Source organism: Lampetra fluviatilis, chromosome 72 (genome assembly GCF_964198595.1).
Source record: "Lampetra fluviatilis chromosome 72, kcLamFluv1.1, whole genome shotgun sequence".
Taxonomy (NCBI): domain Eukaryota; kingdom Metazoa; phylum Chordata; class Hyperoartia; order Petromyzontiformes; family Petromyzontidae; genus Lampetra; species Lampetra fluviatilis.
The window spans coordinates 2,966,673-2,994,078 of NC_136346.1; the positions used below are offsets into that span (position 1 = coordinate 2,966,673).

General features: G+C 48.5%; 1 protein-coding gene across 1 annotated transcript; it reads right to left on the reverse strand.

Moving 5' to 3' along the window:
* Window positions 1-3,117: 3,117 nt before the first annotated feature.
* Window positions 3,118-22,477, reverse strand: LOC144953086 (uncharacterized). The gene is made up of 8 exons (XM_078883601.1): window positions 22,289-22,477; window positions 17,535-17,624; window positions 16,516-16,587; window positions 15,723-15,794; window positions 14,551-14,640; window positions 10,207-10,308; window positions 9,096-9,191; window positions 3,118-5,920 (listed from the first exon to the last, which is right to left on the reverse strand). Exons 2-8 carry the CDS (start codon window positions 17,620-17,622, stop codon window positions 4,884-4,886), a joined length of 1,557 nt encoding a protein of 518 aa, XP_078739727.1. The 5' UTR covers window positions 17,623-17,624; window positions 22,289-22,477; the 3' UTR covers window positions 3,118-4,883.
* Between the last annotated feature and the right edge of the window lie 4,929 nt (window positions 22,478-27,406).

The window sequence follows — 27,406 nt, forward strand, 5'->3', positions numbered from 1 at the left end:
GTTCCCCAACCGCCTGTGTGACCATGTGGGGGGTTCCCCAACCGCCTGTGTGACCATTTGGGGGGTTCCCCAACCGCCTGTGTGACCACTTGGGGGGTTCCCAACCGCATGTGTGATCATGTGGGGGGTTCCCCAGCCGCCTGTGACCATGTGGGGGGTTCCTCAACCGCCTGTGTGACCATTTGAGGGGTTCCCCAACCGCCTGTGTGACCACGTGGGGGGTTCCCCAACCGCCTGTGTGACCACGTGGGGGGTTCCCCAACCGCCTGTGTGACCATTTGGGGGGTTTCCCAACCGCCTGTGTGACCACTTGGGGGGTTCCCCAACCGCCTGTGTGACCATGTGGGGGGTTCCCCAACCGCCTGTGTGACCATTTGGGGGATTTCCCAACCGCCTGTGTGACCACTTGGGGGGGTTCCCCAACCGCCTGTGTGACCACGTGGGGGGTTCCCCAACCGCCTGTGTGACCACGTGGGGGGTTCCCCAACCGCCTGTGTGACCACGTGGGGGGTTTCCCAACCGCCTGTGTGACCACGTGGGGGGTTCCCCAACCGCCTGTGTGACCACGTGGGGGGTTCCCCAACCGCCTGTGTGACCACGTGGGGGGTTCCCCAACCGCCTGTGTGACCACGTGGGCGGTTCCCCAACCGCCGTGTGACCCCACCATGTGGGGTCACACGGCGATGTGGGGAGCGGTGGCGCACTGGTTAGCGCGACTACATTACGATACCCCGCGACCCTTGATTTCCATTCCCGCTCGCGACCACCAACACCTGTGACGATTATCTGAACCGGTCTTTGGCCTGTACCTAGGTTGACTCAGCCTCAAATTAGTACCTTTGGGCGTTGTGTACACACGGCCACTCGGAAGACAAAGGCGGCCGGGTGCGATGCTGCCCACCCACCTACCCCCCTCGTGCTCGCTAACAGCACTTGCCCCAACAGTCTGTTACAGGCTATTTGGGGAATCTTTGATAGCTGGCGCAGTGTAAAGCACGCGCACACACGTGGCACATCTCGTTAAGTCAAATAAAATCAACACGGATTCGTCAACAAGTCCGTGTGACAATATAAAAAGTATATAGCAGGCAACATTTCGGGAAATGCCCCTTCTCTATAGCACACACGCACAGACCAGAGATGTAGTCTCTAGTTTTACGTCGCACCCTTCACCACCCCCACATGGGCTCAAGGTGCACCCAGCCTGGCACAATGGTTGTTGTTGTGGTTATTGCGTGCGCGTGAGCCCACAAAGCGCCAATGTGAGGTCACTGCCACAAATAGGAGTGGAGGAGCTGGTGATTAAATGAGAGCTCTGCCTCGTCCATTACCTCCATGCGCTCCTAACAAGGGCCTCCTCGTTAACGCATTCAACGATCGGGTGCGGATGACGCTGCAATCCCAATGCGTGACCGTGATTCATGGCGGCACAAGGAATGACCGCCCGCTCGGTGTTGTTGCAATTATCTCCGACGGTTACAACATCGGCGTCGAATTCATAACGCTTACTAGACTATACACTATATACTACACTAAATTGAGAACATTTCCTTAGAACTGCTTCTTGTGTTTAGTTTGTTGTCCTTCCCCCGGCACGGTCGTATCGCACGGCTCTCTACGGTGTCTTTAAAACAACGGCGCTGCACCTCTCTAAATAAAATTAAAGCGGAGTCGCTTGCGCGTTCCGAGATTCAGCGGTGAACGAGACACCCACCCTGCAACTTGCAGACGTCTCTGAACGGGAAAGGGTTAATACACATCAGATTAAGGCGTTGTGCTCGATATTCTTCTTTACAATTGTTCCAACCCGGGTAAGTCTTGAACTTGGACTTCATGACGTCTTAAGCACAGCACGCAACACTTCAGGGAATTCACAATCAGAATGTTTATTGACAATGCGGGAGGAATCCGATGAGCTATAACGCTCTTTTTCACGGATGTCCAGCCGGGGCACGGTCAGAAAGTTACAACAAACACAAACTCGATCGGAGTAAAAAAATATAGGAAATGTAAACAAATCACTCAAAAATATGAGAAAAAACTAATTCTTACCAGGTAAAGGCCACTAAGATGTGAACTTATTTTTCAGAAGCGAAATGGCCACAAATGATAGCCCAGCAAAGTGGCTTATCACGTGGATAATTTATAGCAGCAAATTAATCTAAATAATTCGTGGTTAATTTAACAATATTAGTCCCGAGTGGTGATGATGATTGGGGGGGGGGGTTCCTCGTTCATTGTGACACCAAACTAGTTCCCAGGGCAGACAGGAGACACGTCGCGTGTTGTGAAAGCAATTACAGTGGTGAGGTCATCCGTGGGCGGGTGAATGTCCAAGGCCCCACCAGTCTACTCACTCACCCACCCGGCCTCGCCTATCCACTCACCCACCCACTCACTCACTCACCCACCGGCCTCGCCTGTCCACCCACTCACTCACCCACCGGCCTCGCCTGTCCACCCACCCACTCACTCACCCACCCACTCACTCGTCCACCCACTCACTTACCCACCGGCCTCGCCTGTCCACCCACTCACTCACCCACCCACTCACTCGTCCACCCACTCACTCACCCACCGGCCTCGCCTGTCCACCCACCCAATCACTCACCCACTCACTCGTCCACTCACTCACCCACCGGCCTCGCCTGTCCACCCACCCACTCACTCACTCACTCACCCACCCACCCACCCACTCACTCACTCACCCACCGGCCTCGCCTGCCCACCCACCCACTCACTCACTCGTCCACCCACTCACTCACTCGTCCACCCACTCACTCACTCGTCCACCCACTCACCCACTCACTCACCCACCGGCCTCGCCTGCCCACCCACTCACTCGCCCACTCACTCATCCACCCACTCACCCACCGGCCTCGCCTGTCCACCCACCCACCCACTCACCCACCCACTCGTCCACTCACTCACTCACTCACTCACCCACCGGCCTCGCCTGTCCACCCACCCACCCACCAACTCACCCACTCACTCGTCCACCCACTCACCCACCGGCCTCGCCTGCCCACCCACCCACTCACCCACCCACCCACTCACCCACTCACCCACCGGCCTCGCCTGGCCACCCACCCACTCACCCACCCACCCACTCACCCACTCACCGACCCGGCCCTGCCGGTCCACCGACTCACTCGGGGCGGCTCGCGCATCGGGAGGGTTGCAAGTTCAACAAATGCTGATTGCAAGGTTGACGCAGCCCATCATCATCCCTCCCTCCGGCAACATGTGAACTCCTGGACATCTGTGAAAAAGAGCTTTATAGCTCATCGGATTAATCCAGTACAAATATGATTCTGAGTACCACTTTGAGGGAGGCATCGGCAGTGGTCGTCCTCCTGTGTAGGAGAATCCCCCCCTCACTTCCACCCGCCCTAGGAATGTGGATTTTCCACCGCTGGCTCTGCAGGGCTGTAAACAGGCGATGGGCGGCAATGCCTCGATGGTCATTTGAGCAGAGATAAATAACTTTTCTTTGACGCCACAGGATTTCTTATACGCCGGATGATACATCTCAGCAATTTTGTCCAACACAATTGTAACGTAAATTATATCTGCCAATGTCAGCGTGAGTGTTAGCAGTGTGGGTCAGTGTTGTTTACCGTACCTCCGATTAGCACGGTTGGCTAGGTACGGTACGAAACAAGTTCAACGTACAGTACATACATACACCATGGGGTCTGATGAGAATTACATTTTAAGCTATTTTACGGATTACCATTGTTTACCAGGAGTATGGTGCTGGGTTTGGTAACGTGATGGGTATCACGAGGAATAACTTTTAGGGGTAACACGTAGGGGAATAACACCTTCAGGGTCCCACACAGGAGGTGAACGTTATCACATTATAGAATGAAACGTGCGTTTAGATTATGTATATGTATTTGGCTGCTGCTGCAATGTCCACGCGATGATGATAAGCCACTTCGTTGAGCTATCATTTGTGATAGCCAGGTCGCTTTTGAAAAAAAAAAATTAATAGCTCAATGGGGCCTTGCCTGAAAAAAAAGAATGTATTATTTAAGTGATGTCATTACCTTTCCTATACCTTGCACTCTTATCGTGTTTGTGTGTACTGTTATAATAGGGGTTTTCCCCTTTTTTCTGGCAATAAAACTGAAACCTTTTTACAAGGATTCATGTCTGCATTAACCACAATACCTGCAGTCAAATGCAAACAAAAAACACACTCTGATAATATATGCATTGTCCTTCAAACTGATTGGTCCACACCAAGGGACGGCTTTCTTTTGAGCCTCGACTCAATTGGTGCTCGACCAGAGGACGCCAAAAGGCGTGCAGCTCAAAGACAATGCAATATCAAAGTAATCAGGGCTCGGGGTGAGCATCTACATCATTGGAGGTCCAATGATGTGTGTACTGTTGTTGTAACTTTCTGACCCCGTGCCCCTACTGGACATCTGTGAAAGAGAGCTTTAAAGCTCATCGGATTTCTCCCCTCTAGTTTAAGGACATTCTGATTAAGTGGAAGAGACACAACGGAATGTTGGGGGAGGCAAATGAGTGAGGGTGTAGAGTGTCGTGGAGGTTCGGTGACTCACGGGGTAGTAATCGGCGACTGCGTGTTTGAGCGAGGGTGTGACTGGTGGGGCAGGTAGGAGGGACGTGTTGTCAGTGACAGAGTGTGTGGAGTAGTGGTGTAGCAGTTTGCGTGCTGCGATACGAACCCGGCGACCCGAGTTAAATTCCCACTCACGGCCAACACCGGTGATGTCGTCCACAAGTGCCGATATCAATGGGGACCGCACGTTAGTGTGAACAGATCGTGGATGCGCCACGGCTCTGTGAGCTGGCCAAGCGCAGCACTAAACCGGCCGCCCTGCACCGCGACCTCAGCTCTCCTGTCATGGGCGGTGGCACTTATTTTTCCGCTCCTGGCTGCGCTCATGCATTTTAGGTGGCCCAGGCACGCTAACTTCCTGCTGCACTAAGCGCATGCATGGTGCTCCCCCCGTCCTGTTGTGCATCTTCCTCTGGTGGGACCTCATTGCGCCGGACTTGGTGAAAGCGAGGCCACAGTCGGGGCAGCCATAGGGCTTCTCGCCCGTGTGCTTGCGCACGTGCACATTGCGGCTGGTTGCCAGCGCGAACGCCTTTCCGCACTCCGAACAGCGGAAGGGCTTCTCGCCCGTATGGACGCGCAGGTGCTTCTTCAAGGTGCCCGTCTCGGTAAACGTCTTTGCGCAGAACGAGCAGGCATGTGGCCTCTCCCCCGTGTGGAGGCGCATGTGGGTCTTGAGGTTGTGTGCGTGGGAGAACGTGCGGCCGCAGTATGTGCACTTGCAAGGCTTCTCACCCGTGTGGGTGAGCTCGTGGTGGTGGAGGTGGTGCCGCCGGGAGAACATCTTGCCGCACTGGGCGCACCCAAAGGGCTTCTCGCCCGTGTGCGTGCGCTTATGGACATCCAGCGAGGACCTGTGCCGGAACAGCTTACCGCAGCGCGCGCACTCATGAGGCCGCTCCCCCGTGTGCCTGAGCATGTGCATCCGCAGGAACGTCCGGGAGGTAAAGCACTTGCCACAACGCGGGCACTTGAACGGTCTCAGGTCGAGGTGGACGGTGTTGTGGTGCTTCCTGACATTGTTGAGGCTTGCAAACGACTTGCCGCACGCGGCACACTTGAAGGGCTTCTCGCCTGTGTGGGAAAGAATATGCGCCACGAGCTGCCGGCGCTGCCGCGCGCGGTACGGACAGCGGTCGCAAGCATGCGTGGCCATGATGTCGTCGGCGCCGCCGCGAGGGCGCGGCGCAGGGCGGCGGCCCTCGTCGGTGCGCAGCAGTCGCAGCACCACGGAGCACGGGCGCAGCACCGGCCTCTGCTCGCTCCCAGAGACCACGCGAGTGCCTGACGCCGTCTCGCACGCCGATGGAGGAGGTCGACCTGGTGGAAGTGGTAGTGGGGAACCACAGTGGCAAGATGTTAACTACCTCACCTAGTATACAGGAGTTCGTGAGTTCAATCCACTGACCCCTGCTGTATATTGGGAGTTTGCATGGCTTTCTCCCCATGGCTGCATGGATTTTTCTCCGGGTCCTCAAATTTATGTTTAGAAACAGGAGTTTCGAGTATTTGGCTGCAATACATTTCCACGTGAAAAGCCGCTTCGTTGAGCTATAATTTGTGGCCAGGTCGCTTCTGAAAAATATCTACATAGCTCAGTGGGCCTTACCTGATGAAATAAAAAATTAGTTTAGACTTTAGTTTAAGTAAAAAATACATTTTTATAATCATTTTGTTTTGAAACTGTTAAAATAACCAGCTAAGAGTAAAACAATACACAACCGAGTGGCTGTATCTTTGCCATGTGGCCAGACCACTAATATGTCATCCACATATCTAAACCAAGCAGACCACCAATATGTCATCCACATATCTGAACCAAGCAGAGGGTTTTAGTGTGCTTGAAGCTATTGCTTTTGTTTCAAAATCGCTATCACAGGAGATAAAGGAGAGCCCATTGCTACACCTTCCTTGCTGCTTATAATGGCCTGTCAACTGTTGTGATGCCCCGTGAGGACTACGATAATAAAAATCAAAGATTTACTCGATGAAGGTACTTACCTTAAAATTAAACGAGACCCAACCAGCAGCTTGGAACGTGAAACAACGGCAATCATTGCCAAGTCATCAATTTCCAAGGAAGAGCAATAGCTGACCAAACCAAGGGCATCAAAACCACCAAGACTTGATGAGCTACCAAAAATTCACAAACCTAATGTCCCATTAAGACCCATAGTTAGTACAATAGGCTCTGCCAAATACGAATTAGCACAATACTTAAAGAACCAAATACAGCCCTACATTGGTAGGACCTCTTCGTTCATCAAAAACTCTGAACATCTCGGAAATATAATTAAAGATATTAAGCTTAACCCTAATAATATTCTCGTAAGTTTTGATGTGACTTCTCTGTTCACGAGGGTTCCGGTCAACGAGTCAATTAAATTACTCGACACTCTGGTAACCAGAGATATTCCAAGACTAGCTGAACACTGTCTAAAAAAACACCTATTTGTTGTGGAAAGGTGACTTCTATAAACAAAAGGAAGGAGCAGCAATGGGCTCTCCTTTGTCTCCTGTGATAGCAAATTTGTACAATGAAGATTTTGAAACAAAAGCAATAGCTTCAAGCACACTAAAACCCTCTGCTTGGTTTAGATATGTGGATGACACATTGGTGGTGTGGCCACATGGCAAAGATCCACTTAATGGATTTCTAAATAATCTCAACTCGCAAAACCCATTCATCCAGTTCACGATGGAAGTGGAAGCTGACAGAACTCATTTCTGGATATTCTGCTCGGACGGGGTCGAAATTCACCCCGCACAGAAATCCGCTCTTATCAAGACGCTCATCCATCGAGCTAAGAAAGTGTTAGATGGTGACAGTCTGAGAAGTGAAATTAAACATGTTACAGAAGCGCTGCAAATGAACGGTTACAATGATGCACAAATCAACAGGGCGTTGAATGCCAAAACCAAATCAAATAACACGAGCATTCAAACTGCCCGAGTAATAAAAATGATCAAAATACCATACATTGCGGGAGTAACTGATAAACTAACCAGATGTTTGGAAAAACAAAACATCCGAGTCAGATTTGGCACGGTACATAAAATATAGAAATTAATATCTGGTATAAAAGATGTATTCAAGTTCAAGTTCATTCATTAGGTACAGCCCTATGAGCCATTCGGCTCTTGAATCGGGTGCAACCGCAACAAACAAAAAACAAAAACATGAACAAAAAAACATCTTAAAGTGAATATGTGACTGAGTGCAAACAGAAAATCCAATTAAAGACAGCAAAATATTGCAGAAAAAACACCGTACACCAACGCTGTGTGCAAAAATCCCAGTGGGATGCAAGTCAAACAACCAACAACAACCACAAGACAACTTAGATTAAGGCCATTAGTCTAACTCTGTACTACAACAAACAAACATGGCTAAACCAATACACTTTTCGAAATCACCAAAATAAAGTATTGCTTATCAACAGAAGGTGTGTACAGGATTAACTGCATTTGTAGAAAATGCTATGTTGGGCAAACAGGACGAATGGTCAACACGAGACGAAAAGAACATCAGAGAAATATTAAACACTCCCAAATACAACTGTCAGCAGTATCAGAACACGCATGCCAACAAGAACTCAATTGATTTTGATGTTTAAGTTCTGTGCAAAACTAGGTACTACTGGCCAAGACTAACTAGAGAATCTATCAAAATTGAAAGAAAAAATAATAATTTTAACCGTTCGGATAGCTACCAATTTAGTGCTGCGTGGAAGCGAATCATCAAATAATACATTGTTTAAATGCATGCCTATACAGTCCACCATACCTCAATAGGGGTTAGCGTTGGTACGGCTATTTCAATACACGCAATGGACAGGAAGGAAAAGATCAAAGGGCTCGCATAATGTGCATGCATAATGTACGTTGACTCAAACTTCTGCGGAAGAGCGCAGAAGTGCGGTCACCACATCTACGCCTCTATATAAGTGACGAAACAGGTGGAACTTCTCCACAAATCTGGCTGTCGCCTGATGAAGCTAGTTGTAATTACTGGCAAAATGGCTCTCCAACACACTGGTGTGCTGTTCTAGTGACTAATTTGCTTGTTCTGTTTACGTGACAACCCTTACTAGTTGGCTGTGTTGGGTGGTGGCGGGTTTCAACGACACATTTATATATTTACGCAATCAAATCCAAAAAAACCTCTATTATGGAGAAAAGAGTTTGTTAATCTATATGATGACTTAAATGCATAGCTCTAGCGGCTTCCTAATATCTGAAGGAAGAACGGTCCAGATGCCCGCAGAAGCAGCACATCTGAAAGTGCCGCGCAATGCAATGACAGGACTTTGCATGATGGCTTAAGCTCCTTGACAACCAGTAGCCAATGCAGCTCAGCGAGCACCGGACGGACATGGTCAGATCTTGCAGGACCCATCATGACACGTGCCAGGGAGTTTTGCACACGTTTTGTAGTAAGCAACCTTTTTGACCTCCGTGAATTGTATCCCAACCAACGACTGCCCAAACTCACCGTGGCCGTTGTCATCCACGGGCGCCCCAACATCCATCCATGCCTTCGTGCTCACGTCTGCCTCTCCGTCATCGCGCTTCACCTTCACGTCACCTCCTGGGGCCGGAGCGTGGAAGCAAAGGGGAGGGGCACACAGTGGGATGGGGGCGGGGCAGGTGATTTCGGGTGGGCACTTCGTATGCATGTGTAGCGCAATAGCGCATAACTACAAGGTACGGCAGTACACACGTCAAGGGACGACAGTATATACAGGGGATAAAACATCTCGCCGTGCTGTCGTCTCGACACCATCGTCGCTGCCGTCTAGCTAGAGAGCCTGCCAATTGTTCTAGCTAGTTAGGTGCCGCCGAAGATAGACGACTGTGTGTGTGTCTGAAAGTATACATATAGTGTGCACCCACGTAGGGTGTGTGAAGTCCTCACTATGTGTAAGAAAAGAAGGTGCCTCCAACTACTACTGTCTCCGCCTGTGTCACTACACATGTATGTATGTACGTTGATCTGTTACACTACTGCTTTGATGTGTGTATGCATAATCTGTTCTTTTATGCATTATTTAGGTGTGGGCGTGCATATGGTCTTAATTAGACTGTAGTGTGGATGTTTGTACGTTGAACTTATTTGCAATTAGAAAGAAATAAGTTCAAAATTTTGAGTAATTGTATGATTGTAATTGTATTAATAGTTTTAACAGGTATGATTTATTGATTACATACAGCTAATTAGTGATTGTGATGCACTGTATGTTGAACTTTTTTCGCACCATACCTAGACAACCGTGATAATTGGCAGGACAGCAAACGAAGAACAAAAAGCAGCTCTAAAAAAATACATTTTCAATCTTAATTATGTATAAAAGTGTAGTTCCAGTGGCTTCCTACTGCTGGAAGAGTGTTGCAGATGGCCAAATAAGTGCATCTGAAAGCGTGTGATGCGCTAATTGTCTTTGTTCAATGGTTTATGCTCCTTGATGAGATCAAAAAGCTATTGTGGTTCATTTGTGGCAAAACTTTGTGTGTAATGAGTGCCAGATCTCACTTTGGACAGATCCACGCTGTGAACCTCCGTGAGCTCTGCCACTCCGAAACCGATGACGAATGCCCAAACTCACCGCAGCGGCCGATGTGATCCACCACCACCTCCACGTCCACAAATGTCCTCGTGTCCACGCTCGCTTCACCGTCACGCTCGACCTTCACGTCGTGTGCACCTGCTGCGGCCACCGGGACAGCAGAGCAGAGAGGGAATGGAGGAGGAAGGGGGGTTAGCAGAGAGATTTAGCGAAGCATTATGACATGTGACTTTCACACAGCAAGAGCACCAAATGCACAATGAAAATAAATCATTGATTGCATACGCGTGCACGTTTCATATTATGTGATTCGACGTCAGCCCACATAGCTATAGAGCCATGTGACACATGCAGGGTAAGCGGTCCAGTCGAGGTGATTGCAGTTTTGAAAGGAGATTAATGATTAACATATGCGTAACATGCAAATTCATAACTAAATAACACGAGCATATGAAGTACTTTAGAGTGGAAGTAAGCTATAAAAGAAAATATATAATTTCACTCTTCACTTTTTCCATCCCACAATAGAGTAATTGAGTCTAACTGGCAGGATCACACCAGTTAGACAACAAACATACATACAAATAAACATACAAACATAAAAACATACAAACATACATTACATTTCGATTTAAAGCTTTCGTGACTGCAGGGATTCATCTTCTTGGTTCTTTCGGTAAAGTCACGTAGAAGGGAAATAATAATATAATAAAAATAAAACATAATAAAATACAATTCTCTCGATGTTTCGGCCACAACGCAAGCAGCCGTCCTCAGGTGAAGAACAGGTCATTCAGACGCTGTGTTTCCGACATACCTGTTCTTCACCTGAGGACGGCTGCTTGCGTTGTGGCCGAAACGTCGTGAGAATTGTATTTAATGTTTCATTTTTATTATTTTATTATTTCCCTTATACGTGACTTTACCGAAAAAACCAAGAAGATGAAACATACATTACATATGTAGTGTCAACAATTCAAAGAGAGTTTCTAGGAGGCACTTTCTTTATTAAAAACTTTCCCGGTCTCGTCCACACACTCTCCGCAGTAGCTCAGCCTAGCTTGTACATTACACGAGCCATCTAACACTCACGGCGCTGACTGAGATAGCCAACTACTATCCTTCATGGCACAATATATAGCAGAGACGTTTAGCAACGACGGCGACGAGACGACAGCAACGACGAGATGAGTCCATCCCAAAACAGCCTCAAGCCCCGCTCTCGGCTTCTTTTATGCTACCAGCGCGGCCTGGCTCTGCCCTGACCGCGCCTCCCTTCTCGAACCTGCTAGCAGAGGTTCCAGGGGCCTTCAGATGGGGTCCTCTGCAACCCTTACCCTAGTTCCTCCTCTTTGCCAACACACCATGCACACTTTCACCAGCGTGTGTACTGTCTGTCCACCACAGTTGCCGCTGCTGTCAAACAGCCGGCGCTATTACAGTACACATGTACAGGGTGACCCAAAAAAAACGGGCCCCGTGTACACTTTATGTGATATCTCCTTTATTTATTCACCGATTGCCCTTATTTTACAGGACATGGCAGAATCAACGACCGTGAGTACACCAAGACCCCAGTGGGAGCTGGGACAAAGAATACACTGTGTTAAATTTTACTACAAGACAGGCTCGTTTAAGAAAACCCAGGACAGTTTAATGCGTCAGTTCGAATGTGAAAAGGCTCCATCCAAAAGCAGAATTCAGAACTGGGTGGCCCACTTCGAGAAGTATGGGACCGTGGAGAACCTCAACGCTGCCAGTGAGAACCGTCCAAGCCACTCGGGACGTCCCAAGAAGCGAACAGCCGAGCTGGTCGAAAGTGTGAGAGAGTCTCTCCAGCAGAGTCCGAAACGCTCTGTGCGTAAGCGAAGTCAGTCCCTCGGTATGTCCCGTGAGACTTGCAGGAGAGTGCTGGTGAACGATATCAGGGCTTACCCATACAAAATACAGACGCTGCAGACCCTTACAGCCTCAGACAAGAAGCAGAGGAGCGCTATGGCAGTCAAGATGCTCGAGAAGATCGAGGAGACACCAAGTTTCCTTAACCTCCTTTGGACCTCAGATGAAGCCCACTTCCATCTTGACGGAAAGGCGAACTCCAAGACAAATGTCTTCTGGGGGTCCTCCAGACCCAATGAAGTAGCCACCAAGCCCTTGCACTCTCCTAAGTGCACGGTGTGGGCTGCAATCTCGGCCAGAGGCATCATCGGACCAATCTTCATCGAAGAATCTGGCGCAGCAGTGACAGTCACCAAGGAGCGGTATGTGGAGGTCCTCAAAACCTTCAAGAGTGAGCTCCAGACCCTCTACCCGTCGCTCATGAGCAAGTTCTGGTTCCAGCAAGACGGAGCAAGTTCTCACACCTCAAACCTGTCCCGAGATTGGCTGAAAGAGAACTTCGGAGGCCGAGTGATCAGTCTCAAGACTGATTTTGAGTGGGCACCCCATAGCCCGGACCTAAGCCCCCCAGATTTTTTTCTTTGGGGCTATCTTAAGGACAGAGTCTACGCAGGGAAACCCAGAACCATCACGGAACTCAAGGAAACCATCAGGGAGGAGATGAGAGCCATTACCAATTCAGTCTGTAAGAACGTCATGGACAACTTCGTGCTGCGCCTCAAGAAATGCACGGAGCTAAATGGAGGCCATCTAGAGCACATGCTGTAGAACGGAGAAAAAAAGGCCAAAGACCCTAGTGTTTTGATTTGATGTTTTGAATATAATAAACTAGTTATGACCAAAGTTTCATTTCATTCGGACAAAACACTAAGAAACGGGGCCTAATTAGAGTTGGGGCCCGTTTTTTTTGGGTCACCCTGTATATCAAACAACAGAAAAGCATAGTCGGCGGTGTCGAACCCATCTTTTGTAAAACATGAAGCAAATAAACACGCGTGGGAAAGGCTTAATGCGACCTCCTGCGAACCCCCAGAGGGGCTTATGAAAGCCAACGATGCCTCAGCGCTTGAATCTGTGCAGTCTGCAATGGGGACATCTCTGCACAATAAAAGTTTTTTTTTTTGTATTGGGCTAGATTACGTGGATATACATGTTGTTGTTAAACCCACCACCACCACCCGACACAGCTAATCGGTGAGGTTTGTCACCTAAACAAAACGTGACAATTAGTGAATACTTTAGTACAAACTGGTTGTGTTGGAGCGTAAACCCACTACAACGTTTAGAATTCGAGTATCGTGACGTTTCGCCGGAGATTACAACAACAACCAGCTTCGTCAGGTGATTAGTCAGAATCAGCTGTCGAGGGGTGGCAGGTATAACGAACCTTCATGGTGGATAACATTGGTCGCGACGGCCTACGTGGGTACGTTTCTGCCCCCGACAAGTTTCCCAGTGGACACCGAGGGTGGTACTACCCATTCACTGCTCAATCTCTGGGACGGTGGAGAGCAGTTGAGCAAGAGCTTCACGCTTACAATCCTGCAAGTCGCCCTGGCCAATGCTACATTGCGTTTTGACCATACAATGTGATGTGGCCCCGTCTGCTTAACAAGCAGACTTTAGAGATCCTGTGAAGTTACTCGAGCTGCGGTGGCTAGGAGACGTTAACTTCCTCGCCTGTTGCGCAGGAGATCGTGGGTTCGATCCCGACCCTGGTGATGCCTGCTGCTGGATATTTGGAGTTTGCGTGTCTCTCTCTGTCCCCGTGGTTGCGTATGGGTTTTTTCCGGGTCCTCCGCTTTTTCCCTCCAAATTTAGAATCAATATCAACATGCGTTTGGAGTATTTGGCTGCTATACATTTCCACATGTTGATAAGCCACTTGGTGGAGCTATAATTTTTGCGCAAGTAGCTTTTGAAAAAGAGCGGATTACTCTGTAATAATTATTCACTATTATAGTTCTTTATTTTATTACAATTTTGAGAGTAGTCATTGATATTAATATCAGCTTTCTATTTTGCTTAGATTGTATCTATATTTGTGAGTGGAGTTTTATTTTTACGTAAAGCGCTTTCAGATAATTCAATATGGAAGGCGCTTTGTATAAGTGCGTATTATTATTATATAGCTCAGTGGGCCTTGACTGATAAAAAATATATATAGTTTTAAAATAGAGTGTGAGTGGAGCGCATGGGTTTCCTCCGGAGTCACTCTTCCCTACACTTAAATGCTTGCACTCACAACGTAACTAGTGTTAGACAAAACCTCCCATTGGGAATTACGCACGGGAGCAGCAAAATGCAGCCAACTGAAAAATAATCTTGAGACTCTGCAACGCATTCCTGGGTGAATAAGCGTGAATTTAAAAAAGTTAAACTTAAAAAGGACCACCAAGATTGTGCGTGTGAAGACGGAGGGAGCAGTGAGACATTGAGATGAGAAGAGGGGGAGGAGGATGGGGGTGTGAGCAGGACTCTCACCATTCAATGGGTCATCCATCATCACCTCTACCTCCAGCCGCTGTGCGCAGGGCTGAGCGAAGGCCCAGCATCCCTCCTCACCCTCCCCGCCTGACAGTGAGACACAGAAAACCGCCTCTCTCACGGCTCCTCATCCTCACACGGCTGGTTGTGGTGGTGGTGGTTGTGGTGATTGTAATAGTTGTGGTGTAGTGGGGAGTGATAGACCAGGTAGCTTCCACATAGCATTACGCAGCCGATGAAAAGATAATGCCGCCCGACTGATTTGAAGTGAGACCTCTGCTGTCAAACCAGAACTGGTCATAAGCACACTGCCCAGGTATGGGAAACTCTCCACTTTCCCCACAACTGCTCCATCACCAATGGGGAGCTGGGGGGTGGAGTGTTTGATGGCACAAAATACCCAAGCAGGTGCTTAGTTTAAAATGGGACTGATGGTAAGACCCCACCTCTTAGTGGCACACTCCAGGTTCAGCAGCAGGGTCTCTGCACGAAGCTTCCGGTCTTCTCGGCTACTGTTATGCCCTCCCTTCTCTATGCTTATGAGACATGGCGCCCTCTTAAAAGAAGAGCCAGTTTGAAACATTCAGGCTAGCCTGCCTAAGATCCAGGGTTTAACCAAACTAGATTGTGTGAGGAGCTCACACATCCGTGAAAGATCTGGACACAGTCCCATCAGTGAGCTCCAGCAGGCAAGGTGGCCATTGGCTGGGTCATGTAGCCCATATGCCCAGCCACCACATGCCGAATAACCTTTTGTTTGGCCAGACAGATGAGGCTAAATAGGCGTGGCATGGGCTAGAGAAGAGATGGACCAATGGGGTCCAGAAGGATGTGGAAGCCGATTGGACTTGTCAATGAGCGGTACCTGCAGTGTCAAAATCGGCCTCTATGGAGGATGCTCGTTAAGGATTCTACTGGACAGCTGGAGGCAGTCGCCCTCCAGCAGTAAGAGGGCAGAGCAGTTAAAACGCAGCAAGTTGGCACAGTAGGGGGTACAGCTGGTGCATCTGCCAGTCATTTCAGTCAGTCAACCGATGTCACCTGGGTCTGTCCTGTAACCTTCTCTCAGCGAGCATTCGACACTTCACATGGCCTCAGATTGCACCTAGCCTGGCACAAGTGCCGTGGTGATGTTGCGGTGGATGTGGAGGTTGTGGTGGTCATCTCACCATCGTTCGGTTCGATCTTCACTCTGATGTTGCCGACCTCCGGCTTCAAGTCACCCGCTCCGAGAACCGGCACTGGCAACACGGAGTTGGGCCATCACACAGACACGGAGGCACACGTCACAAAGACACGATGGCATGTGCCACACAGACACGGAGGCACAAGTCACACACAGCGTCTCACATCTCACAACTGTTTTTCTGTGGTGGTCGTTATACTAGTAGTGGTTGTAGTGGTGGTGGTTACGCTTGGTGCAAAAATAAGTTCAATATACATACGTTGTGGTGGTGTTTGTGGTAGTAGTTGTAGTGGTGGTGGTTGTTGTTTTGGTGGTTGTGGTGGAGGTTGAGTAGGGAGCGGTGGCACAGTGGTTAGCGCGGTGCTACGAACCCGGCGACCCGAGTGTGATTCTCGCTCACGGCCAACACCGGTGAAGATTATCTGAATGGGTCCTGAGCCTCTCCTAGGTCAACTCAGCCTCAAATGAGTACCTGGTGCAGTGTGCAAACATCGCCACTAGGGAGACAAAGGCGGTTGGGTGTGGTGCTGGCCACCCACCCCCTATTGTACCGTACAGGCCTTCATAGGTGCTCGCCAAGAGCACCAACAGTCTATTAAGGCTATACGGGGGATCTTTGTCTTTGGTTGCGGTGGTTGTGGTGATCGTGGTTGTAGTAATTGTGGTGGTGGTTGTGGTGGTTTCTGTAGTTGTGATGCTTGTGATGGTTGTGGTGGTGGTGGTAGTTGTGGTGGTAGTTGTGGTGGTCGTTATAGTGGTTGTGGTGGACGTCTCACCATCGTCCGGTTCGGTCTTCACTCTGATGTCACCGATCTCCGGTTTCCAGTCATCCGCTCCGACAACCAGCGCTGCCACACGGAGGCACGCGTCACACAGACACGCGTCACACAGACACGGAGGCATGCGTCACGCAGACAGAGAGACCTCCGATCCACAAATACGAAAAAGACAACACAGCGATACACTCCGCTGCTCCTGACGCGGTTTCCTGTCTTGGCAGCTAGTATGTGAAATTGTAATTGTTGCCCTGCATCTACATCAGCCGTACTCTACTGACCCCAGCAAAATCGCCGCATCCTACAAAGTCATTAATCTAACAAATGGCTCATCGAGCCCAGAACCAGGACCGTACTGGCCAAGCGGCGTTTCTCTGTGGCTTCACCGGCAGCCGTCTGAAACTCGCTCCCACTGCACACGCGAACATATGTGCAGTCTGTTCTCCTATAACGATAACATGTGAGATGCGTATGCAGGCTGAACAAAGACTGAGGCACGTGGGTGGCATCCAGAAGGATCCAGCAGCATCCCAATGCCATGTGTGAAGCTACGTGGAGGCACATCTAGATTGAGTTTTCAATCTAGATGATGATTTAAAAGTGCACAGCTCCAGTAGCTTCCTAACATCAGGAGGAGCATTCCAGACAGCCGCAGAAGTGCATTTGAAAGCGCGCAATGCGGTGATCACCTTTGTTTGATGGCCAGCCAAAAGTAGCTGCAAGTATGACCGGAGTTCGCATGATGGTTTATGCCCCTTGATGAGATGAGCAAGATATTGTGGTTAATTTGTGGCAAGCACTGTGTCTAATGAGCGTGACCTTATAATGTATTCGTTCCGCAACCACAAGTCAATGTAGCTCAGCGAGCACCGGACAGAGATGGTCAGGTTTCTTGTAGTACCCGTCATGACACATGCCAGATAATTTTCTACATGTGCTGCTGCTTGCTAGGAGAAGAACTACAGCAAGAGACGGGTGACTTGCATGGCCCCAGGCCCACCGGAAGCCTCCACCACTACCTTCGACCTCCAGCTTCAAGCCAGCCCAGGTATCCACGCCCACGTGGCGTCCCTCGTCCTCCAGTTTGAGCGACGCCTCAGGCTCCATGGCTATTGGGGGGGGGACAGGGGGGGAAAGAGAGAGAGACAGGGAACCACATTACCAGAGTCCTGCATTCAACAGCAGTTGTCAGCAGTGGCTTTTTGGTTTCCATCGAACAAAGACGGTCACTCGGCATGGTGTGCTTTCAGATGCTATATACACCACACTACTAAACACTGCACTACTATATCCATAACAGGTTTTTTTTGGGTGAGATCGCGTAAATATGTGTTGCTGAACCCGCCACCACCTGACACAGTCAATTAGTCAAGTTTGTCACGTAAAAATAACATGCTAATTCGTTACTAGTGTAGTGCCTTAAAAAATTACTCGCACCGACACATTGTAACAAGTCATCTGCTTACACTTTATTCACCTGTTCTTGCGCCAGTTAGAGGCACTCCTATAACTATCTGTATGGTCACATATACTTAACTTCTCCTCCCTCTTATCTATCTGCACCTCACTTATCCTGCACACAGCGTCTTCGCACACAGCGACTTCACACACAGCGTCTTCACTCAGCGACTCCGCACACAGCGTTTTCGCACTCAGCGACTCCGCACACAGCGTCTTCACACTCAGGGACTCCGCACACAGCGACTCTGCACACAGCAACTCCGCATCTCCACCGCTGCCCTCACCTACGCTCCCTCAGACCCGCTCACCCGTCTGTCCCAGGCAGGGGGTTCAGCCAACACCCGCCCGGCGACGACATGAGGGTTGAGGGTCCCATTGACGGCTGGAGCGGCAGCGGCGAGATGTCTTCACTTTTGGCTCCCGGCAACACCCCCCTCGCTCACACACACTCCTGCTTATATCCCCCTGCTCATTTCGAATCCTCACGTGCTTTCACTTAAGATGCCGCCAGGCCAGCACCTGTTGGCCCATCTATCAACCCCCATCTCCCGTCTCTTTGACAACAACCTCTGGTCACATCGTAGCACCTGTTCGACCTCGGTTGCACCCGCTTCTCCCCTTAACTACTGTCGGTTTGTCGGTGCAAACCTCATGTTGCAACATGCACACCTGTTTCCCCTCAGTTGCACCCGCTTAACTGTGCGCACCGCACATTTATCTCCTCTACACTAGTACACTACACCGGTGTGTTGGATAGCAAATCCACAACATTTAAAATCTGAGTAGGATGTTTCACCAGTAATTACAACCGACATCATGAGGCGGCAGCCTGATTGAGCCAATCAGGTGCGAAGACCAGAGGGGGGGGGGTTAATGTCTTAATATAAATTAGTCAGGTTGTTCATATTGTAATCAACGTACATTATGCATGCATGTTATGCCTGTACATTATGCATGTATATTATGTATGTACATTCTGCTGTTTTTGGGTAAAATAAAGAACAATACCTGTTACTGGTTGCTCACAGTTAATCACCATCATGTATGGTGACCTGTGTATTATTTGATAATACGCTTCCAATCAGCAATACGTCTGTAGCTATGAGAAGAGTTAGAATATCAATTTCAATAGATTCTCTACATCAGCAGCTATACCTAAGAAGAAGAAACATGATCGCCGCTTGGTGCAGAGGTTCCCATTCAAGTCCAGCACCCGTCCAGATTATCATAACCCAGCTGATCTTGTCAAGGAACGTCAGCCATCACACAAACTGCAGTCATCCTCGCAGTGGCTTTTGGGTAGCCATAGAACAAAGATGGTTACTGCATCGTACACTTTCAGATGTGCTTCTGCGGCTGTCTGGAATATTCCTTTTGAGATTAGGACGCCACTGGAGCTATGCACTTTTAAATCATCTAGATTGAAAACGAATTTCTTTAGAACGTTTTTGTGTCAAGTTTGTTGTCCATCTCCCGCACCTCCGATTAGCACGGTTGGCTACGTACGCTGCGAAATAAGTTCAACATACATACAGGGACACCTCTACTTATGAACATTCACACTACAAACCTTCAGAGAAACGAAAAAACCTGTCCGTATGTCCAGTTTCCTGTTCAGACTGAGAGTCGTAAGTTCAACCGCTGCACAATAATAGATGGCGGTGATGGAATCTACATCCGCAGAACATGAAGAACCAGTAGCTTCTACATCTACAGGAGATTATACAACTTTTAAAGCCATTCACTCTATTTAGTGTACATGTCGTACAACAGGTTTGGAATCAACAGGAGTAAAGTTGTACTTACAAACAAATTGACATACGAACAGACCTCTGGACCTTAACTCGTTTGTAAGTAGAGGAGGTGTGTGTACATACATGATGGTGGTGAAGCTGGTGATGCTGTTGATGCTGGTGATATTGATGAGATACCTTCATGACGATGAAGTGGGGGATGTTGACGTTGATTGTGATGATGGTGATATTGATGATGTGGCCATCTGAATAACTCTTCCTTCCCATATTCGGAAGCCCCTGGAGATATGCACATTTAAATCAAGATTGAAAAATCATATGTTTAGAACTGCTTCATGTGTTTAGTTTGTTACCCTTCCCTCACAACTCTGATTAGCACAGTTGGCTACATATGGTGCAAAGAAGTTGAACAAATGTACATACATGTGGGTAGGGAGGTGGTGCAAGTGTAGCGAGTCCAACTGAGTCGCAGACGTTATCTTGGGAGCAACACTATTTATTCTGCATTAACACGTAACACAACACAATCTACGCTCGGGTCTGGAATGCCCATCTAACCATGCTACGGCTGAACTAGACACGGTTCGCTATCCCGGAATGGACCACAAGCTGGGTCCTGGACCGTGTGGCTCGAGGCTTCTTCTTCCAACACCAACACTTGAAGAACCCCGAGCTCGTCATGCAGCTCTCATTATATGCTCCCGGGCTGGGGCTGGCTCCGCCCTTAGCCCCGCCCACTTTCCAGGCTTCTCGAGCTCCTTCTCGAATGTTCCCGAGAGCCCTTCGGGACCACGTGACCGCCCCTCGGCCCCCGTCCACCGGTGGCCCTCCTCCAGTATCGTCCGGTCACGTAACAACAGGTCAGCCAGAGTGTCATGCCCCAGAGTAAGCCTGGCTGGCTGACGCTCCCTCTCGCTCCCTCACTGGGAGCCAGTTTCGCACACTGCTCGCGGTGCCTTCGCGCTAACCAGCGCTCAACCAACCACCGCTAGGGTTGGTACTGCAGCCCGTAACCCGGGCTGCCCGTAATGACATTACCGGCCGTGACTTCGCAAGCCCAGGCACCATCCAGTGACGAGTACAGTCACTACACAAGTGGTAACACCTGTGCCTTACAGCAAGGGGGCTGGGTTTTATTCCCAACTCGTTCTTTGTGGATTTTGCGTGTTCTGTATATATGTTGAACTTCTTTCACACCGTACGTAGCCAACCATGCTAATCGAAGGTGCGAGTGTGTGTATAGCCAAGTCTGTCGGGAGCGGTAGTGTAGTGGTTAGCACGCTTGCGCTACGAACCCAGCGACCCACTCACGGCCACCAACACGTAACGATAATCTGAATCGGTCCTGGGCCTCCTCGAGGTCGACTCAGCCTCAAATTAGTACCTGGTGTGGGTGCGTAAAAAAACACCCCTGGGGAGACAAAGGCGGTCGGGCGTGGTGCTGGCCACTCCATACCCTCATGTGCAGAGACGGCCTTCATAGGTGCTGCTGCTACTCGCTACTAATAGCAGATTCCGATTCTGAAAATGTTAACCCCGACTACGTTATGGAAGGAATCAAGGATTCATCTTTTTTCATTTGACTCAGAGAGAGACCCCCTCTACTAACAGAGTCCCAGACACACACATATAAACCCACAGACACACACAGAGACCCACAGGCGTGCACAGAGACCCACAGGCGTACACAGAGACCCACAGACACGCACAGACATGCAGAGACACACAGAGACTCAGACACGCATAGAGACCCACAGACATACAGAGCCATACATAGAGCAATGCCGTATAACACGCAGGCTTTTGCAACCAATATCATCCATAATACAGGTTGTTTGGGTTAGATTACGTAAATATATACATGTGCCGTTAAACCCGCCACCACCAGACACAGCCAATTAGTAAGGTTTGTCATGGAAACAGAACATGCCAATTCGTTACTAGTACAGCACACCGGTGTTGGAGAGCAAAGCCACAACATTTATAATCTGAGTACGAAGTTTCGCCAGTATTCTAGAGCAATACTGTACATACAGGACCATACATAGAGCAATGCTGTACATATAGTGCCATACAGAGAGAGATACTGTACACACAGGGCCACACACACAGAGCCACACACACACACAAAGAGCCACACACACACACAGAGCCAGACACACACACAGAGAGCCACACACACACAGAGCGCCACACACACAGAGTGCCACACACACACAGAGAGCCACACACACACAGAGCGCCACACACACAGAGCGCCATACACACACACACAGAGCCACACACACACACAGAGCGCCACAAACACACAGAGCGCCACACACACACAGAGCGCCACACACACAGAGATCCCCACACACACAACAACAACAACAACCGCCATTCGCCACTAAGTGGCGGTGACGTCACCACGACGCCACACACACACACAGAGCCACACACAGAGCCACACACACAGGGAGCCACACAGAGAGGGAGCCACACAGAGAGGGAGCCACACAGAGAGAGAGCCACACACACAGAGAGCTGTCTAAGCGAGTAAACTCTCGGCCACTCACCGCTGCTGGCGCCGCTGTTGCTGTTGTTGTTAGTGATGTTGTTGATGTTGGTAGTGATGTTGTTGATGTTAGTGATGATGTTGTTGATGTTAGTGATGTTGTTGATGTTAGTGATGATGTTGTTGATGTTCGCGATGTTGACGCCGCTGCTCGCTGTGGTTCGGACTCTCGTGCGAGCCGGAACCCCAGAACCACGTGGGCGACAAAGGGGCGTGGCCACAAAGCGGCCCGGGGAGAGCGGTGGCGCAGTGGTTAGCGCTGCACTCCGCCTCGAACCGCGGGGGCAGGATACCCGAGGTCGATTCCCCTCCCCCCGCCCCTGCTCACGGCGCTACCGGAACCGGTGACGATTATCTGAACCGGTCCTGTGGTGAAACGTGCAAACAGACATGCTCATAGTATATGGTACTAGCGGTCAGTACCAGTGGTGGCTCCTGCAAAATCTCTCAGGGGGGGGCAAATGTCTGGATGATTTATAAGGATAAGGTCCACCCATGCAAAGGATAAATTAATAGCTTAAGCATGTAAAGGCAACTTCACTTCTTTAATATTAATGAAAAATAAAGTGACTCTTACAATACATCTTGTTTGTTTCTACACTCACTATTAATACAATCCACTCAAGTTTCTTTTATTAAAGATTCCACTAGGTGGCGACAAATAATATTGTTGGATGCAACGTGCTTACGTATGATGACGTAAGCACGTTAGTGCGAGCCCTCCCGGAAGCCATAGAGGATGCATTGCAGCGCCCCCCGTTCGAAAAAAAACATCTTTGAATGTAAGTCTATGGGATCACTCTGGGCGATTCTCAGCCGGAGTGAAATCGCCCAAAAAGAGGCGGTACTCCACAGAACGTGACATGACGCTGATTGGACTATAGCCAGAGGCACAGTGACGGCTAGCGTGACTCTGTGGTTGAATGGCATTGGTGGTGCGTCGCCCAATCGCCCTAATGAAGAAACCGCCCCTGGTCAGTACCCGGCGTTGCCCGGGAGAAAAAGACAGACACACGCATGGACTGACACACATTTTCTTTGTACATGAGTTTAGTGGAAGAAGGTTGGAACAGAAATATAATTTGTCCGCACACAAACATTATGAATGTAATATTATCAAGGTGATTATTGAAAAAAAGGTTTCTATGAAGGTGATTTGACACCAAAAAAAAAGAATGCAGAGCAAGTGAATAATAAAATAATAGTTGTGAGCACACAAACGAAACTATGTGAATATTTTGAAGGTGATGATAAAAAAAACAGGTTTCTGTGTACAAGAGTTGATGATGAGTGAAGCTTGTCGTAGAGTTTCGCCTTCTGGCGAATTCAGTCTGATCGATGAAGACGATGTGTCGAGGAGTGGAACTGGAAGCTTGAATCCGCTGTGCACAGTTCGTCCACCTTTCAGTAAAGTCGCTGCGATTCCAGTTGTCTCAAAAGGAAGAGCGATTTGACCTTTTCCACGAACAAATGAGAGCAGCGTGGAGTACAAAAAAAGTATTTCCAGAGCCGCCAGGACCATCTAAGTAGAAAAGTCTGTTGTGGACATGCTCATCATCGACAGCTCTCATTATTGCTGTGAAAGCTTCAAACTGTTTCCCATTTAGTGAGCAAATTCAGCTTCTTGCACTGCGTCATGTAGCCGAGCTTCGATTGCATGTCCTATTGGTTGCGGAATACCAATTTATGCGCAAGACAATCCATGTTGTTTGAAAATCGCGTTGATGTCGTGCAGAGCCATGTTCAATGCAACATTTTCGTCATGACCTCGTAGATAATCCAGCGACATTTCAAGTGAATGCTTGTTCCACAACAAGCAGCAAATGTACGCAAACGTCTGTCGCATTTGTTTCGGCATTTGATATGTCGCGGACTCCTGCATGCATCGATCCCATTCTTTGTCTGAGTCCAGCAAATGACGATGAAAGGCAGCTTCCTTGAATGTGGTTTAAACTACGCCATCGACGGTTCTGAGGAATTCAAAACTGGTAGCGCCTTTTACGTACAGCAAGAGCATCCTAAGATATAATCGCTCCTCATCTTTGATTCCAACAGTGTACAATCTCGCAACAATCTTAGTGCCTCCTCTGCTTACAGTTGTTGTTGACATACACATAATTGTAGCGAATGTCGTTCTAGAGAAAATATTGGGTGTTTGGATCAATCACGTTAAGCTGAAACCAAGATTCGAGCTTAGTGCGACTTGTTCGCGCGGTTTCCAACACCTCTTCTTCTCGACCTTCTTGAAACACAGCGCCTTGCTGATTTGGCAAATTCACGGGTAATCTCATCACGGCATGCGAACGATCGTGCATTGGCGACTCGAGCAAACGCCACATAGCTTCTGGTGCACTCACGTGTCTTGCGTTGATGAAATTGACAGCTCGTCGTGTCGAAGTTGAGGATTCTCGCCGGCAGTGATCGTCATATTGGCACAGTCGAATCGTTTGTAAATATATTTATAAATATAATTCACAGTTCTTATTGATTTGCAGACTTCGACGTTGATGTGAGCATTGTACCTCAGCAGCAGATAGGGATTGTACGGTAACACATATCTGTTATCCATTGACGATCCACTAACTTCTGCTGAAATTCCTTGTCGCCGACGATACAGAGGATATCCGTTCACATTGTGCGCTGTCGTGGTAGCAAATTGCTTCGGGAACGCCTTTGTGCACTTTCCATCTTGCATGCAGGGTGTTCGAGGATTCGCAGCTATGCATGGGCCATGCATCATGCATCTAGTCACAATTTCGTGCAACCGCGGATTTTCAGTCGCAACGGGAATTTCAGCAGACACAACCTGATCGATGCGCTCAGAGCTAGTGAATTTATCATCAACTCGCAATGTTATAAAGATGTGTGCGTGAGGCAGTCCGCGTTTCTGGAACTCGATGGTGTAGACGAAAGCCGTTGAGATTCCCAAAAAAACATGTACAGTGAGATCCTGCATCAACGCTTTAAGTTTCAACTTGAAAACACGTGCCACTAAGTCCGGTCGATCAGATGCTTGTTCACCTTGATGCAAATTGTTGGTGATTTCTTGCCACCTTAGATTCGCAGTGAATGTAATGAAGAGATCGGGAGCGCCTTGCTTCGCGAAAATTGACATTGCGTCCGCACTTCGCTCTTTCATGTTCCGCGGTGAACCTTCAAAAGATGACGGCAGAATAACAGGAACTCCGGCTTGTGCTCCGGCTTGTCCTCCAGCGTTTTCCATGTGATCGGCAAGTCCTTGATAGAGCCCAACTCGTAATTTCTGCTTATGTTGGCGAATGTAATTCTAATTATTGGCTTCAACCGGCAGGTACGAATCGACAATCCACTATTGCGTGAACTTTCCAGCACTGATTCGTGGGTTGAATGTGCCTCTGATCGCCGTTAGCGCTGCAACACTGTAATATGGTGACATTCACTCTCGTTGTCTTGACTTGAGCTCCAGCATAAGCCTCCCATTGCCAATTTGGTTGCCATCCAGCTTCACCAAACAGATACAACAGCGGATAGGACATTGGCTCCAAATTTGGGCTCAGAATGTTAAGATTAATGAAAGTCTGTTGGGAGTTGTCTGGATTCTTCGGATACACGTGAATGTCACGTTCAAAGGGCGGCTCACCATCGTTGTTCACAAACACCATAGCGATCTCGTTGGCAGTTGATGCATTGTAGGGACGCTTATCCGAATGACGATCTCGCCAAAACACCAATTTCACAATCGGCGTCGCCTCGCCTGCAGCATTTGCTTGTTGTGCAGCTTGATCTTGTGCTTCACGAAGCATGGTGTATGTGTTGGCGAGTCAATCGTGGATTCGATAGTAGCGGTCGATTTGATCCAGAAGCCGTGGATTGTACTGAGCGTTGACAGGATGATTCGTTCGAATTTCTATTGCTTGTGTGCTGTCGACAACGTAAAGTTGAGCATATTGTCTTGCTTGACCGTTAGTTGGTTGAAGATGGCTTGTCTTATGGTAAATTTGGCCATGAACCTTGAACACGTAAGGACCGCCTCTATTAAAGTCAACAACCTTAGCCCCCATCGATGCAAACGACAATACGCTGTTGTATGAGCGAACATTTTAACGAAAATTTCTATAGTCGGGATGCTCAGGATTTGATAGATGCTCACGGAGAAATGGAGGATATTGGACCACGATTCCATTCTAGTCGATCGGCTTTTCCACTTTCACTTTGCCTTTCCAACAGCAACTTGTAAATTTTCCATCTGATGGCCGCTCCGCAGCAAAATTTCGTGAACCACTGAACTGGCAGTTGTGTTCAATCACTTCAGCTTCCACAAAGTGATTTGCCTCAGCACGAATAGCTTGACTACGACGTTCTTGTCCTGCAAGACGATAATCAGTATTTACAGCGAGGCGAGCTTGTTTTTGATCAGGAGTTTCTTGTTCTCATCGATTTGCTTGCTTTTCAGAATTTTCTCAGAATTCTGTCCAAAGTTTCTTGGCTCTGGCGAGCTCTCCATCTCTGCGTTCTTTCTCTTTGCAAACGCCGTTTCTTAGCTGCAGTATTTTCGTCTTCCATGATGGTTGGCAATCCTGGACTGGAACTGCGAATAAAGTTTCCTCTCGCGTTTTTGACAGTGTATATGGGTGGTGAGATCGCCAGACATGTCAAATTTTGCAAAAAAAGCATTAAAATTTGTTCATTATTTGAGCACGGACTCTTGTGTATCTTGTGAAATTTTTAAAGGCAAACAATATCTGTCTCAAAAGAATTTGAATAAACACTTCACGTAACTTTAGCACTACTTTGAACGCACCTGAAACTTTGAACTGAAAAATATTTCTTCCCCGATGGACGATTGATAGCGAAGAGTCAAGAAAGTAGACTGCTGATACTGTCAGAAGTAAGTTTTCTATATAAAAAAAGACCAAACATAACCATTAAAGTTACAAAAAAATACCAGAGTATTATTGTATCTTGTGTCATTTATTGGCAGTGAATCTTACACAAAACGATGTAATCAAACATTTCACTGCATTTCACTGTAGTACCGTATTAATGGCAGTTATTTTTGCACGAAACCATGTCATAAAACACGTAAATTCATGCCACTGTAGCACTGTATTTAACTCACTTTTAATTAGTTCAAAATCAC

Excerpts from the sequence above, each read along its gene's own strand:
- LOC144953086 (XM_078883601.1), bottom strand. The coding sequence starts at position 17,622 with ATGGAGCCTGAGGCGTCGCTCAAACTGGAGGACGAGGGACGCCACGTG. Across the intron at positions 15,795-16,515 it reads GAAGACCGAACCGGACGATG|TGCCGGTTCTCGGAGCGGGT; the intron begins GTGAGACGTCCA and ends CCGTGTTGCCAG. Across the intron at positions 10,309-14,550 it reads GATGGATGACCCATTGAATG|CAGGTGCACACGACGTGAAG; the intron begins GTGAGAGTCCTG and ends CGGTGGCCGCAG.